Genomic DNA, 14,985 nt, shown 5'->3' on the forward strand with positions numbered 1-14,985 from the left:
AGTTTATAGTATACAAATGGAACAGAAACACTCCAATGATTAAAAAAATGTTTTAATAGAAAAGATTGGTTTGCACTAAAAGGGATATTTCTAGCTATGCAGTTACTATTGAATTTTTATTATACTGAATACAGATTACATATTTCTGAACGCTAGGCAAAACAAACCTTATTTTGAAGCTAATTCCTTAGTTTGATGGATATATAAAAGCCACAAACCCCAGAACATTATTTATCAGTAAGGTTAACAATAATAAGAGGTTGGGCTGGAAAGGTAAGGATCAAATGATTTAGTATTATTTTAAAGTTCTCAAAAACACTGTGCTGTGAGCACTCACAGCCACTCGGCTCTGCGGCAGGGATGCAGAAACTGCCCACACCCTTTTCTGTTTGGGGAACATTACAAGGGAGAATGTCCTAACACTAGCTAGGCACGGATGTATGAATTCAGGCACTCCTTTAGCAGCTGCCTTTTGCTCTCCCTCACTGTAACATCTGCGCATCAGAGATCCTTTCACACAGGCATCGTCTGCGGTTCTCTCCATTAGGCTGGAGATAGTGAGGCATTAAGGCTGAGATCAGCAAAGATACACGGGGCTTTAATGGGCGCTGAGTTCAGGAGCTGGCATGGAAGCACTGATGGGGGCTCAGGGCTTTGGGGACTGATATCGGAGATACGACCACACGGAAGTGTGGAGAGTGGGGTTTTTAAAAGCCCTTGCATGCCTGACTCTCCTTGAAACCAGCTAGACCACACAGCAAGCACATATTAAGTGCTTTCTTTTCAATTAATTAACAGATTTATTGAAATAGTACATTAACGTCCCCTGAATCAGGGGTGCAGTGGTGACGGGGTTGTGCAGGGTAGGTCACTACAGTGCACACTGACAGGGACAGTAAATGGTTCCTGAGTACGTCTGCTTCGTGTGACAGGAAACAGCTAGTGAACAGCCCCATCAGGATTATTCTGTACGTACATAAACACTCTCCAGCACCTGCAGGAGTACCAGTACATGACCAGGCACATCTCCAGAGCCCCCTCCCACCCCAGCAGGAAGGCTGGTGTCTGGCTGCACCCATTACCTGCCCCTGCTCGGCCAGAGCCTTCTCCAGGTCTTCTATCTGAGCCTGCGACCGGTGGATTTCTGCTTGGAGCTGCTCACGTGTCTGTAGGATGCGAGGGGAAAAGAAAAAAAATAATAAATCCAACTTTCTCTAGAAGACAAAAGCTAACACAGGTGCAGAAAATACTTGAATACTTTTAACAAATAATTTTTTAAGTTCTTTGGCAGAATAAATTTGCAGCTAAGCACATAACATTAGTCATTAATCATAAAAAGAAGTTCGTGAGATAGGATAATAATTTTGACACTTAAGATTAACATAAAAAGCATCCCATTAGGTAGACAGTAGGACAGAAAAATACGAATGGCTTCTTACAGCTGGTTATGGCAGTCTGCAGTGAGCAGCCTTCCCTGCTCTAGGATAAGGTGTTTAAAGAAGCCAGTGTAATGCGAAGATTCATTTCTCCATGAAGACAAATGGAAATTCTTACACCACAATTCTAGGCACACCTGATTCTTTTAAATTTTCGATGGGTTAAAAAGCCCAGAACAGACCCTACATATGCAATCCTACAAACTGGCAAACTGCTTTCCTCCCTATGCATTTACTACCCTATCCTATGGTCTTACTGCACTGTGTGTAATTTTTCACTAGTAGCTTCATGCTTAAATATACATCACCTTCCTATATGTGTTTTATGGAGAATAAATTTAATTATTATCACCTTTTAATTAATAAAATATTGTTTTAGAGGAATTTTTCTTTCCTCAACCCATTTATCTACTGTTTATCTTGTTATTTACAACAAAAATGATCTTATTTGTTTGCATTACCTGCATTGTTCTCTCTTTTTGTCTCACTACGGAAAAAGTAAAATCAAGTCACTTTTCATGTTGGGCATGTCTTGTTTTATTACGATTTTCTTTCCATGTGCAATCCCTAACACTTCAGAGCAGAGCACATGCTCCCGGGAACGTTAGTTTCAATGCAGTTGGAGCATTTGGAGAGAGTGAGATGATCTCTGATTGCCAAAGAGGGAGGGCGCAGGGAGACAAGGGATGCTGCTACATCTGGGTGGCTGCCAGGTGCTCACCAGTGGAGACAGCAGTGAAATCAGCAGTTAATTCTTTGAATTATTCAGGGGAAGAAAACCAGACTAGTTATGCAGCTAGGAAAGCCAAAATGTTATTGTAATGATGGAATTCAGCTGGAGGAACTTGGCCATGTCTAGCTGGGGCCAGGGAACTGCCTGCAGTGGGGACAGTCATGGCATGGTGGCACGTGGTGCTGTGCCGGAGCTGTCCCCTGTGGTGGCACCAGTTTGGATAATATGGGTGTCTCTCAGCATTGTCATCCTTACCTTGAACTACTGTCAGTGTTCCTGGATAACATGTTCACACAATAGATCTGGAGCCAAATTAAGACTTTGCAGTTACATTTCTCCTACTAAACTCCAAACGGTTATCTCAGAACATAATTTGTCCCTTTCATTCTGTGCATGACAAGCCCTGCCAACCCCTTGTAATATACAAAACACTCATAATAAACATCACATTTTATGCCAGATGTCTGAAGCCACATGGGCTGTGTGAGGCAGGTAGGCGGGCAGAACAGCATAGGACACTTTCCAATTTAATTAAGAAAAAGTCTCAGCTGTAAGCCTTCTAAACATTTTATGAGGAATCATGTAATCCCACAGAATCCAGAAGGAATTAATTACCAAGCATTATATATTTGAGGCTATCTGTCCTAGATTTTTATAGAAAAAGAGTTTAATTTTTAGGCTTTCCCATAAAAATTGTCTGAATGTCTCTTAAACTGATCAGAGGTGAAAAGACTAAAACATATTAACGATATTAACGATGGTTCCTCCAGCCACCAGCACTTCCCGGGGGAGGCTGGACAGGCTCTGGCTGCAGTCAGAGACCCTGGATCCCACCTCGGCAGCCAGCCCAGCCGAGTCCCCCACCCTGCACTCCCAGTTGGCAGCGTGCTGGAGGGACTGGCTGACCCCAGTTTAGCCTGAAAACAACCTAAGCAGGTAAATTGGAAACCCCCAAACAATAACAATCCTTTATTTTCATGTAATATAAGCCATTTAGACCTTAACTTCTCGTTCTGCATCCAATGTTCCTCCGACCTGTTCTTGCAATAGGGCGTATGCTCGTTGCAGAGCCTGGTACTCCATCGTCAGCTGCCGAAACCGCAGTTCTGTCTCTTCCTTGGCCATACCCTGTAATTAAAAACAAATATGCATTGCACCAGGTTGTTTGTTTTTTTTCTGCAATGAAAATAATAATTAAAAAAAAATATGAGAGGGCTTTCTCTAAAAAGTGCCAAGATTATTACTTTCAAAACGCAATTTGGGAAGCATAGTACTAAGGATCTTGTTTATGTGCCCTCAGGCTACTTCTCTTTTTCCCCTTAAACATCTCTTGCATACACTTATTTCAAGAAAAATGCAATATAGGGGAAAAAAAAGACAATTCTCCCCACCTTAGAAAGATAAAAACTTGCCATCCATATAACACACTGACAACTGAATCACCCTTTATTACTGTAATGGGCAAAGTTGTCACATTTAAAGGTGAAAATACAACTTTTGTGAAACAACAGGAGGTTTCCAATCTGGAGCACAAGCCAAGCCTGACAGTGTCACTCAATTATTAAAACACTCATCTAGAGTTAATACTTGAAGAAACGGTGACATCAACATGACAAGAGCCCTTCATCTTCTTCACTCTCCTTACAATATCCAGCATCAAATGCTTTCATGTCAGGTTGACCGGAATATTTCATTTGACATGAAATGAAATTATACTGCTGGTTGCATGCATAAACGTTGTACTATCTGAGCAGGGAAAAAAACGTCAATACAAGAATGGAAAATAAATAGGCTCATACATATAAAATACATTCAGACTTCCTGCAGTGCCGCACACACCTGGTAACCAGACATGCATCTTTTATGATGGAGACAGGAATTCTTTAGCTTCCCTTCTAGCAGAGCTCATTACAACCCATGAAACAGGTGAACTGGCAGATGAAAAGCTGCAGCCAGCATCCCATAATAAGGCTGCAAGTCATTATTAGCAATTTTTTGTTATGACAATATTCTTGTCAAACCCAGAAACATGTAACGGTACAGTGACCTGACACACGCTGGGGAATGCGTGTGGAGGGAAGCCCTGCAAAGTACCGGGAATAATGATTTTTATTTGGATTACCAGCAACCTTTGTGCACTCCGCATCCAGAGCCGCCAGAAAAGTCACAACCCCAATACGCTGGCGAGGAGAGAGCCTTTCCTCGGGAGACTGCTGCTTTACGGGGCTGCTTACTGCTCCCTCCAGAAACATAAACCTTACCCCTTACGGCTGCACTCTGTGCCGAGGTCAAAATGACAAACAGCAGGACCTGAACCAAACAAGCCAAACCTGCACAAACCTGCAGAAAATCTCCGTGTGAACAGCTCTCCCCAGGGCTGTCCAGCTTCTCAGCCTCTTTAGACCTCTCACCTATAAACCCATTCTAAATCTAGTATTCTTAGGATACAATATTTCCAGCTTGGCTAAAAGTCGTGAAATTACTGATGATTTGAGATCCAGAGATAAGAACCAACATGTACAGTATTAAATTTAACATGAATTTTTAATTTTCTGGCAGACGAATGACATAACAGACCAGGAATTTCATTAAAAATGAGTAGTGAGGTTTCAAAACAAAATAACACAGATTTTTGACAAATACCTCTTCCAAGTCATCTTCAGGCGTGCAAGGGGTTTGATCTGTCCGATCAGTTTGATACGAGATAGAAGAACCATCAGACTCCAAGGACCCTTCTTCATCGTAGCCGAAAAACGTCTCCACGACCGGCTTCTGGCAGAGACAAGGCGTCAGCGGGCGCAGTGACACCGCACGGCAGCAGTGCCACCGGCTGCGCCAGCCCGATGGCATCGGGGGACAGCGGTGGCTTTGGACACATGGCTTAACTCTGCACCTCTGGAGGACTTGAACGCGTACACCTTTGGAGGAACCTCAGTTCCAGATTATTGGCAATTCTCCCTCTACTGCTTCTGAAAAGCTGTTCTCTATGTGTACAGACATATAAAGCTTTTTCACCCCATGACAGCACTCTAACAATAGCTAAAACTATTCAAATTGCCCAATTCCCGTATTTGTATTTGTTATTAGGTGCAATGGTGCACAAAGGCCCTGACAGTGAGGGGTTTTTAATGCATTTTCCTCCCAATTTCTCCAGCTAAGGCTGAGCACCCTTTTACTTCTTTGTGTTCATCTCAGTGTGAGGCAGGAGTTGTGCATGGAAACGTCTTTGTTAATCCATCGGCATCACCACAATCTCCCTGCTGTCACGACAACTGTCACATAAAGTTAGATTTTCAAGAAATATTCTACTTGAAGATTTGAAGTTAATCACCACAGCAATGTTTTTACAGCTTGAGGAAATCCAGGTTTCCACTCAAAGCTGTTCTCTGTTTAAAAGAGTGAGGGTAGTGGTGGTAAAGAAAGATTTACTGTTAAATGCTTGATGACATTTCAAACACAGTTAAAGATATTTTTAGTTGTTGACTTACAAAAACACTTCTGGATTTTGGCTTTTTGTTTTAATTTGCAGTGGGCTGCCATTTGCAGGATGGCAGGAGTTATCTCACATCGACCGCAATTCGTTATTTATAGATTGGTAGCTCCAGCACCACCATAATTCTTCCTATGTAGAACACAGCTTGCTCTCAGTTCCCTGACACTATACCTTACAACGCCGTTACAGTGTTAATATTTATATTAACATCCTGCCAAGTATTCATTAACTAACATTTTCTTTTTCCCTGAGCTCTAGCCGTTGCTCCTTTTAACCAGTAATTTTTGCATGTTACTAAACTCCACAATGAATTATTTACAACCTACATATGTTTGCAGGCAGTGCCATTGCAATATCACTTTGAGATGTGTTAATTCGTAAAATCTGTCTCATCTGAAGACAATCGCATACCACCGAGGTCCCAGGGGATTGCTCGGGGCAAACGCAAAGCATGCAAATGCTCATAATGCACAATGCAAACAGTTCCCATGCCCCTACCAGAGCTTTTCTGAATATCCCAACACAGTCCACGAATGTCCTTGAACTACGTGACCCACATTTAGGATCAGGACCTGTGTGCAGACCCTTGATGGGTACGTTCCCCTGCACATGGCTCTGAGGCACTCGGAACACCCCAGGCAAGCAGCGTGCCCATCAGCATGTCATGACACAAGGTTTGTTTTTTTTTTTTTACCTTCGGAATTCTTGTCATTTTTTTCCTTTGCTTCCTATACCTTAACAGCTTATCACGTTCCTGAAAGAATCAGACACATATGTTAGCTGTTTTCAGAGAGCTGTTGTTTAAATTAACCATGTCAGTGCCAGCAGTCATTGGGCAATAGTGATGCCAATGCTGGCCACTGCCTCAAAACAGCCGTGCTTTCATCAGTCAGATGGTGGCTTTACTCCAACATCTTCCAACTGCGCCACATACAAGCAGCAATTGCTCTTTATATTCATGAAAATCCAAATATCAAAAGAAAGCTGATTATAGCCAACGCAACACACCGACAGCTCAGGCGTCATTTCAGAGCTGCTCCGCGAGCAGGCGCGTGCATTCACACCCACACTCTGGCTTTTCTCGGGCAGACGGGCTCTGTCCAGGGCTGAGAAGCAAAGACTGACCCTGCCCTCGGCTCTCGGTGTGCGGCTGGTAGTGCCCTCTGGAAGCTGCACACGTGTAACAGCCCGACTACACAAAATCCAGAGACTGAGCTCAGCACTCTCAGCTGACTTCTCTAAGGATCTCCAGGTATGCAGTGCCTCTGAAAAAAGGTTTGACCATTTATTGCTGCCAGCAAACTGTTTTGTTCAGTGGAAACCATTACACTCTTCATAGAGTCATATCAATTTTTTATAGTACTGAAAAAACATTTTTTATTCTGGATTGCAAATACAGGCAAAGTCCAGCAGTGCACAGAGTAAAGTTCTAAAGGGAAAGCCCCTATAATCCTTCATTTAACCATTTGGTAGAAGGATGCGATGACACTGTGGGACATTGATAACGTGCCACTAGCGTCAGCCCAACAGCAAATCCTAACATCAGCAGCAGTGACAGAAGAAAATCCAATACTTGTTTTGGCTGGCAACATGAGCCTTCCTGCACACTTGCAATGAAGAACAAAACATTTTATCAATACATATTAGCGGCTTCACAAAATCTTTACCGATAATAACAGAGGGATGAGTCGGGTAAGGGCAGCGACTGAGAACACACCAGCATGGGCGAGACAAAGCTAGTGGCAGTCAGACTCTAAAAAAATGCAGTTCCACTGTGGCAGAGCTGTCCCAGAGATGGGGACACTTGCTGCCGGCTGTCAGGACAGGGTGACCATGCTGACTTTTGTCTCTAAGGTCATGCTGGTGGTGAAAAAAACAGTTTTCCTCTCTCACCAGAGCTTTTCTCTGCACTATCACTACATTTTTCTCTGGTGAACAACTTCTGCTGATGTGGCCTTTGACAACATCTCCACTGAGAAAAACACTGTGATAGCCTGCTGCCTGAATGGAGAGGTGATAATAAACATTATTGTACCCTTCTCGTGAACAGCAATTTAAAGCATATAAAGATGAGAATGAAGTTAATGTCAATCTTACCATGACACTCTTCACATAGCCAGCAGTTTCCAGCGTCTAATGCAAAAGAATGAAATAATGTAAATAATTGCAGACTTAAAAAAAAGGTATTTTCTTGAGGCTTATTATGATTTCAGTACTTCCTGTTTGCAAAGACTGAGAACATGTTAACAAAGAAGCAAAACCTCAAACACGACACTGCAAAACACCAACCTTGTACCCAGCGATCTTCAGCCCTGATGCTGTCTCCAGCTAACAGAGCTCTGACATTTTCTCTCGCACGTGGACCTACTGCAATGGTTTTGCCATGCGAGTGCAAAGTGGATTGAAAGGAGTCTTCAAAATACTATGCCCCAGATAACTTACATTCAGTGCAATTACTATGAACCACAGAAACACCCACCGTGTCCCACTGATGCAAGCCATGCCCCTAAGCTCACAGAACCTCAAGCATCCCTTGCTCAGGCTTCCTGCTCTTCTGCTACGGCCTTAGTTGACCTCATGCGAGGGCTGCAGTATTACATCTTACCTTGGAGAGTTCATCAATGATATTTTGCTGTTCAATAACTTGTACTCTCAGGAAATCAACTTCTCTTTCTTCCTGGCTGTGGTCAAGGTCATTTAAAGAGCTTGGTCTCCTTATTGTTCCAGCTCTTTGCCTCTAATGAAAAAAACCCACACATGGCAGAAGAGGAAACGATCAGAAGGCTTTGCCAAAGGACAGCGTATAACCCTTCCCTTTGCAGCTAGTGATACATCTGAGCTAATGGCTGTTCTGGCAGCCATCCTGCTTCCCTTCTGCTGAGCATTAAACCTACACTGCAAAAACACCCGGTGTTCCTGCTCCTCAGACTGCTGTGTGAAGATCACAGTCTCTGGAGGGACAGCGGGCACGCGGGGCCATCGCACTCCGCCTGTGAGCCTGCCAAAGACGGGGTCTCGCAGCAGCTCGGCTGCCCATGCTCTTTAGTTCTGCCAGGAGCTGGGTGGCTTTCTGCTGCAGGAGAAGGAATTCAGAGGGCTGGGACCAGTGTCGCTTCTTTCTGGGCTGCTCTCACTCGTCCTGCTCTGCAGCAGTCCCGGAGCTCATGCAATTTCTTTTCTTCAAAACTATTTGTTTTTAAAGCTAAAATAAAATATATTTTATGTAAAACAAAACACGTTCAAGCCACAAACCACTCAGTAGTGCACCAGAGAACATCTCGGCAAGCACCAGAAAGGGGAAAGTTTCCTGTCTTGCAAGTTTGGGATAACGCCTGACTTTAGCAGCCCCTAAATCACATGTTCTTCCTGGAGCATACAGAGACTTACCATTGCTATATTTTCTTGTGTTACAAATTTTAATTTATTTTCCATTCGACGTAAGGCATGTGACAATTCTTCATTCTTCCTACTAAGGCGTTTATTTTTGTCCAAAATGGGCTTATACTGACTTTCTGCTTCTCTCAGACGTTTTAACTGAAAGGTAAAAAAGAGAATTAACATCTCCAGAGCTGTTATTATTCGTCAAATATATTAATAATTTTCTTTAACTCTCACAGTAGCTGTATTTTCTCCTATTGCAAAGCAGAATTGATCAAAAACTCTTGGTGTTTTCCGCTGGGAAGCAGATTGTTCCCCCTTCATGAGGTATTCAATTTGTGCAACAAGTGTACCATATGGGGAATACATTTATTTAAACAAATAAAAATAATTCCAGCTAATGCTGTCTTAAAAAGTCATTGGTATATAAGCAAAGATGAGGGTGATGTGGCATACCACCAAATACAGAGTGTAAGGAGGAGTCAGATACTCCTGACATGATTTCAAAACGGCACAGGGGAAAATATCTCGATATTTTGGGTGTAAGGCATGGCCGCGGCAGCGCATTCACAAGCAGTCATCACTGTGCTTTGCTGCTGCACTCACCAGCTCATTTCTCTCCTCCGACAGCAGCGCGTTCCGGTCCTCCAGCTTCCTGATGATGGCACTCAGCTCAGCGATTTTAAGTTGGAAACGCCGGGCATCCTTTTCATCCAACTGCTGTTCCTAAAACAAAGATCAACTGCAAATAACTGCTCATAAGTGTACACACAATATCAATATTTTTCAAAGATCAACCTTTTTCTTATCCCAAATCCAAACACTGCAAAACATTATAGGGCAGAGTGTAACCTCTGTAACCTAACTGACCACCAAAAGCTGCAGGATGAGACCAACGGAAAGTTAGGAGTGAAAATGGAACAAAGTATGCAAATGCAGAAGTATGTATATGCAAATACAAAGTCACCAATGGTAAACTTGGAGACAGAAAAGAAAATATCAAAAATTAAGGCCATGTTTCCAAGGCATGCCACTGTTGAACTGAGTGCTTCAGACACATCACCCGCTCTGAGGACTTTGTCATAAGAAAGTGACATTAAAAATGGGGGAAACTCCATGCAATTATACCATTGCATAAGCTCTTCTTCCATAAAGCTGTGGCCCTTATGGGGTGCTAAAGGTCACTCGCAAAGCCAAATGGGTGGCACTTTAGCTGAGTGAAAATGCTTAGATCAAATTACAAATGAACAGAAATATAGGTAGACGTGTTCTCCTTCAGAATGAGAGAGAAGTTACATCTGATTACAAATGTGACAGACTTTTTCCCCTTGTCTAGGATTTGTTCTGATGTTTGGAAGTTGAGTCCAAATCGTAGCAAGCAAATTAGTGTCCCAGCTGTTGGGAGGTCTAGGGTTCCTCATTCAACAGGTGCAGGAGAGGCTCGGACAAAGAATAAAATAGGTTGGCTTGCTCACGTATAAGTATTTACACTTTTACTGAGAAAATTAAGGTTGGTGCAAAAGAAATCTTGATGAGAATCAGCAATGAGGAAAATTTGCGTACGTCAGATATACGAGGTCAGTTAACCAAGGGAATTCTCATACTAGCAAATTAAGGCAAAAGCAGAAAGGTGCCATAGTTATATTAAAAAAGCCATTGTGAAAGGGTGACTAAAATTTAATGTTCTAGATATTGCATTGTAGAAAAGAAACAGGACAGAGCAGGTCAGCAGGTATTGAATTCACCTTCTGGCGCACTGAAAGGGAGAGCACTTGGCAGCAGGAGAACCCGAGCTGGCAGCAGGAGAACCTGAGCTAGCAGCGGTGCTCAGGAGGACTGCAGGTTTTCCCGAGCTCTCATGCACCAATTCCCACATGTTCCCTCTGTGAACTGGCCTCGTACATCTGCTCACAAAATCCACTGTTAGCAGTTCCGAAAGCTAGCACACATACATGGCTCGGTTAGAAACGCATTTGCATCATTTGTTGGCAAAGTGGTGTCAAGCTGTCAGACTAAGGCAGGCAGCAGAGGTATGGTACAGTGAGGAAGAGGAAGAGAAGAAGAACAGAAAAACTTCACCCTGCTAGCAAAACCAAACCAACCAAACCAGGAAACAAAATGACAAAAAGCAAGAGCTCTCCCATAACAAGGTTGGGTTTGAAATCGTAACAAATGAGAGCAAGAACAGGGTGCCCGGGGGTTTCCCCCGCTGGGCTATGGGAAAGCTGTTGCTCCAGGGTGCTCTCATCAAGATTCTGTCGCTTTGTGCCATTTTGTCACTCTGTCTGCTCGTTCGTTTAGGTGAAACCATGTGAAAGTGCTTACGGGGCTTCCCGAATGATCTGAAGCGTCTCCTGCACCACTTGCATAAGGAAGTTCGCGCTTGGGGCTGCTCAGATGCCGATCAGACTCTTTGATCTGGGAAAGCTGTTCATCTAAAGCCTCCTTTTGGAGCTGCAGTCTCTGAGCATGCCCGGCTTGAACCCCTAACTCTCTCTCCAGCACGTAGACTGCTCTGTCTTTAAATTTAATCTCCTCCATCTACAAGGAGAACAGAACACAATCACACAGGCAGGCAGCAGCTCGACAACAACACAGCATCTGATGACCCCGAACGCGGCCAGAGAACAGAGCCGGCATCCCTCCACAGGGAAAACACAACCACGCTCTCCTGGAAACAGAACAGCAACGGATATTGGACAGTGAACATACACATTGCTTAATCAACTCATGGATATTTCTCTTCTTCTGGGGGCCACCCAGAATAAAATCTCTCTTTTCAGGTGGAACATTTTTCTTTAAAATGATTGGGAAATACCCCATATTCTCAATACCATTTCAAGGTATCTTAAAAAAAATTAAAACCTAATATTCGTATAATGATTTGGATTAGTTCACTCAAACATTTCAATGATTTTCCAGCATTCTGTTTGGACATCGCCTTTTGAAAATTTGGATTAATCATTTCAAAAAAGAAAAACATTAGAACCTGAATATTCTTTTAATTTCCAAAATAGAAGGAATGTGAATTTCCCAGCGGGATTGCATACACATAAATGATACATGGCTATACAGTGTTAATTCCACTCACACACCACAGGGTGCCACATGTGCTTACAGATAATGAGTCTATGGACAGAAAGAAATCGTGTACCTTCCCTAAAACGTCTTCTGATCTGGTTTCAGACATGATACACCCATAAGATTTTTGGCATAAGTTTTTGAGACTTTAACCATTTAATTTAAATGATCAGTTTTTAAAATGTGGCCTGCTTGAAATAAGAATGTTTTGCCTTGTGACGACTGCATTTAGTACTTTCATCTTTGCTAGTTTTGTCTGTACACCTGGAAGAAAATGACATTGTGAATTAACAGATCACCCAAAGCACTTTGTTTCCAACAACTGCAAACAACGTCCCACCCAGGGAAAAAGCAAGTGTCAGCAGCTTACACGCAGCCAGCAACGGTATGGGGAGTTTACTGCCATTAGGTGCCTTTGGGTGCAGGGGGTGAGTGCAGCTGTGAAATAAATTCCTTGGGAGAGGACACGATGGGGCATGACAGCCCTCCCTTGCGCAGCATGGAGGCTGGGGCTGTCTGGGGCAGCCCTGCCCTTCAGCAGCCAAGGGAAGGAGGAACTGAGCTACAAATCTGGAGAGATCCACCTCGTCCCTGGGGAAGAGCCGGCCGTTCCCAAAAGGCGACCTAGGACAGCTCACAAATACCTGCGTGGAAACTGTGTTTCAAGAATGAGCAAAATTTCGATTCTTTTGGTAAAATGGAGCACATCAAAGGTACTTTGGGTGCCATTTTATTAGAGATGCTTTCAACACTTTCTACTGAGGCAACGGTCTACTAACTTTGAATGAAACAAAGAGATGCCCCTGAGGTCTGTCTGTTAAATCTGAACTGATCTATAAATGAAAAGGTAACACATCCTCAAACAATTACTTGCTTAAAATAAGCAGAACATTGGGTAGTTGATCCCTATTTGTATGGAAACAAAGGCATGGTACAACACAGACAACACTTCACATTAGGAGGAACAAAGAGATGAGAAAACACAGAACATTTCACAGTATTTCACTAAGGAAAAAATCCTGAACGTAATCTTCATAAACAACAAAGGAAACATCAGTATTCACGTTTTCCTTCATATGGTTAAATTCACGTTCATGAAACCCACATGACAGCTTGATGTTTGCAGCCCATTATTAAACAGCAACATTGCAGAAATAGCACAAACTGAAAAAAAAAACATTATTTGGCACATTTCTTCCTAGCATTAGTAACATTAGGGAAACACAAAGACAAGAAACAACTTGCAACTCACTGGACGAGGAGCCGGTCCCCAGGCGCGCACCCCGGCAGGCTGTCGCGCCCGCCAGCCTCATCCTGCGCTGGGATGGGATCTCCTCCTCCTCCCCACCGTGTGTCTGCTGCCTTCAGACACCAGCAGCGCTCGCGACAGGGCACCAGCGCCTCGGAGAGCAGCACCCAGCACCTGAGAGCACGCCCTGGACCGCGCTGCGGATATTCCCACTTCAGTTCTAGCAGGCTGCCTCGGCTTGGGATGAATATTTATCTGGGAGCGCTAATTAGCAACCAGCCCGTGAGCACAGCTGATGCCAATTATGCAAACATAATCCCATGCAAAGCTAAATTTGTAATTCCCTCCTTGTGCTGCCCGGTGCAATGCCTAGCACGGTCTGATGTGCAGCTGGTCTTCAGCCATGAGATTATTTTTAAATGTATTATTTCCATAACGATTGTAAGCCCAACACGTAGGTTCCCTGGTTGTGAAATTTTTCCTTGTGACGTTCCTGGGGTCTTTGCAGCTCTGCAAATCCACAGACACCATCGGGAGCGTGGCTGGGCACTCCAGAAACCCACCTTTGAAGCTAACATCTAAATCAGGCTGTCGTACAGCGAACAGCATCTAATCTGCACTGGTTCCCCCCACTGCAAATGGTGGAAACAGCCGATACAATACAGGAACAAGCCAGGGCTTGGGTTTTTGACCAAGAAAAATTCCCCCTATTTCAGTACAGATGAAAAACTAAATTGCAAAATGTTGTCAGCTCTTATCCTATTGTAACCCCTTGTTACAATATACATTACAACGTATATCGCAGTAAGAAGCTGTGCGTTGCGAAGTACGTGGTGTATTTTTAGAAGAGCAAAAATTCTAACAGAATTAAATGTTACACTGTATTTGAAGAGTAAAGTATATTGGATGGGAGAAATAATTGTGCATAAAGAAAGATTTAAAGATTTTCCCCACACTAGTCCTGCTTTGCATTGTCCTCCTTTGCTCCCCTTTGTACTTTGTACTGTCCTCAAGCTCAGGACAGCATAACTATTCAGTGCCACCGATAAATGCCATATAATGAAGTGTGTCGGGTCTCAGACCCCCACCGCCACAAGCAGAAGCCTCACATCCAATGCCAACAGTTTCAAAGCAGGAGCCCCAAACCCAAGCCCTGTGTTAAAACACCACAAACGTGATTACAGCACAGCAGAGACTAGGCTCCTTGTTTAGGACTGTAGAGAAAAATGTTTTTACAAACTGGACTAAGATGCAAAAGCAACAATTGAGAACTAGGAGGTTTACTGACCATACAAAATGTAGGAGCAATGTTGTATTGTTTTTAATATACAACCAAACCCTTCGGTAGTCCAGGTTTAGTTGGAATAAATGCTGTTGTAAATGAGGTTCAAACTGCAAATGATGAAAAAAAATCCATATTTGCAAGAAGGAATTATTCACCTTGAATAATGTGCCTGCCTTTCAGTACAGGATGACTGCTGAGACACCTTTGCAACACCAAATATGGTAACTTTACACCATAGAAGGGAATGAAAACAAGAAAAGACTAAGTCAATCACCAATAAAATTAATATTTAAAAAGTCAGCTTCCCACACTTTCCATCTGACACCGCCC

General features: G+C 43.2%; 1 protein-coding gene across 1 annotated transcript in view; it reads right to left on the minus strand.

Annotated features, from left to right (window-relative positions):
* Positions 1 to 14,985, minus strand: part of JAKMIP3 (Janus kinase and microtubule interacting protein 3) — a 29,264-nt gene that overhangs the window by 8,204 nt on the left and 6,075 nt on the right. Inside the window, exons 3-11 of the mRNA XM_010074261.1 lie at positions 11,366 to 11,581; positions 9,647 to 9,766; positions 9,050 to 9,196; positions 8,268 to 8,399; positions 7,760 to 7,795; positions 6,357 to 6,416; positions 4,813 to 4,941; positions 3,169 to 3,297; positions 1,083 to 1,166 (exon numbers count right to left, since the gene is read on the minus strand). Of these exons, the coding sequence (XP_010072563.1) occupies positions 1,083 to 1,166; positions 3,169 to 3,297; positions 4,813 to 4,941; positions 6,357 to 6,416; positions 7,760 to 7,795; positions 8,268 to 8,399; positions 9,050 to 9,196; positions 9,647 to 9,766; positions 11,366 to 11,581 (1,053 nt within the window). The remainder of the gene's footprint in view (positions 1 to 1,082; positions 1,167 to 3,168; positions 3,298 to 4,812; positions 4,942 to 6,356; positions 6,417 to 7,759; positions 7,796 to 8,267; positions 8,400 to 9,049; positions 9,197 to 9,646; positions 9,767 to 11,365; positions 11,582 to 14,985) is intronic.

Source organism: Pterocles gutturalis, unplaced genomic scaffold (genome assembly GCF_000699245.1).
Source record: "Pterocles gutturalis isolate BGI_N339 unplaced genomic scaffold, ASM69924v1 scaffold13507, whole genome shotgun sequence".
In the NCBI taxonomy this organism is placed as follows: domain Eukaryota; kingdom Metazoa; phylum Chordata; class Aves; order Pterocliformes; family Pteroclidae; genus Pterocles; species Pterocles gutturalis.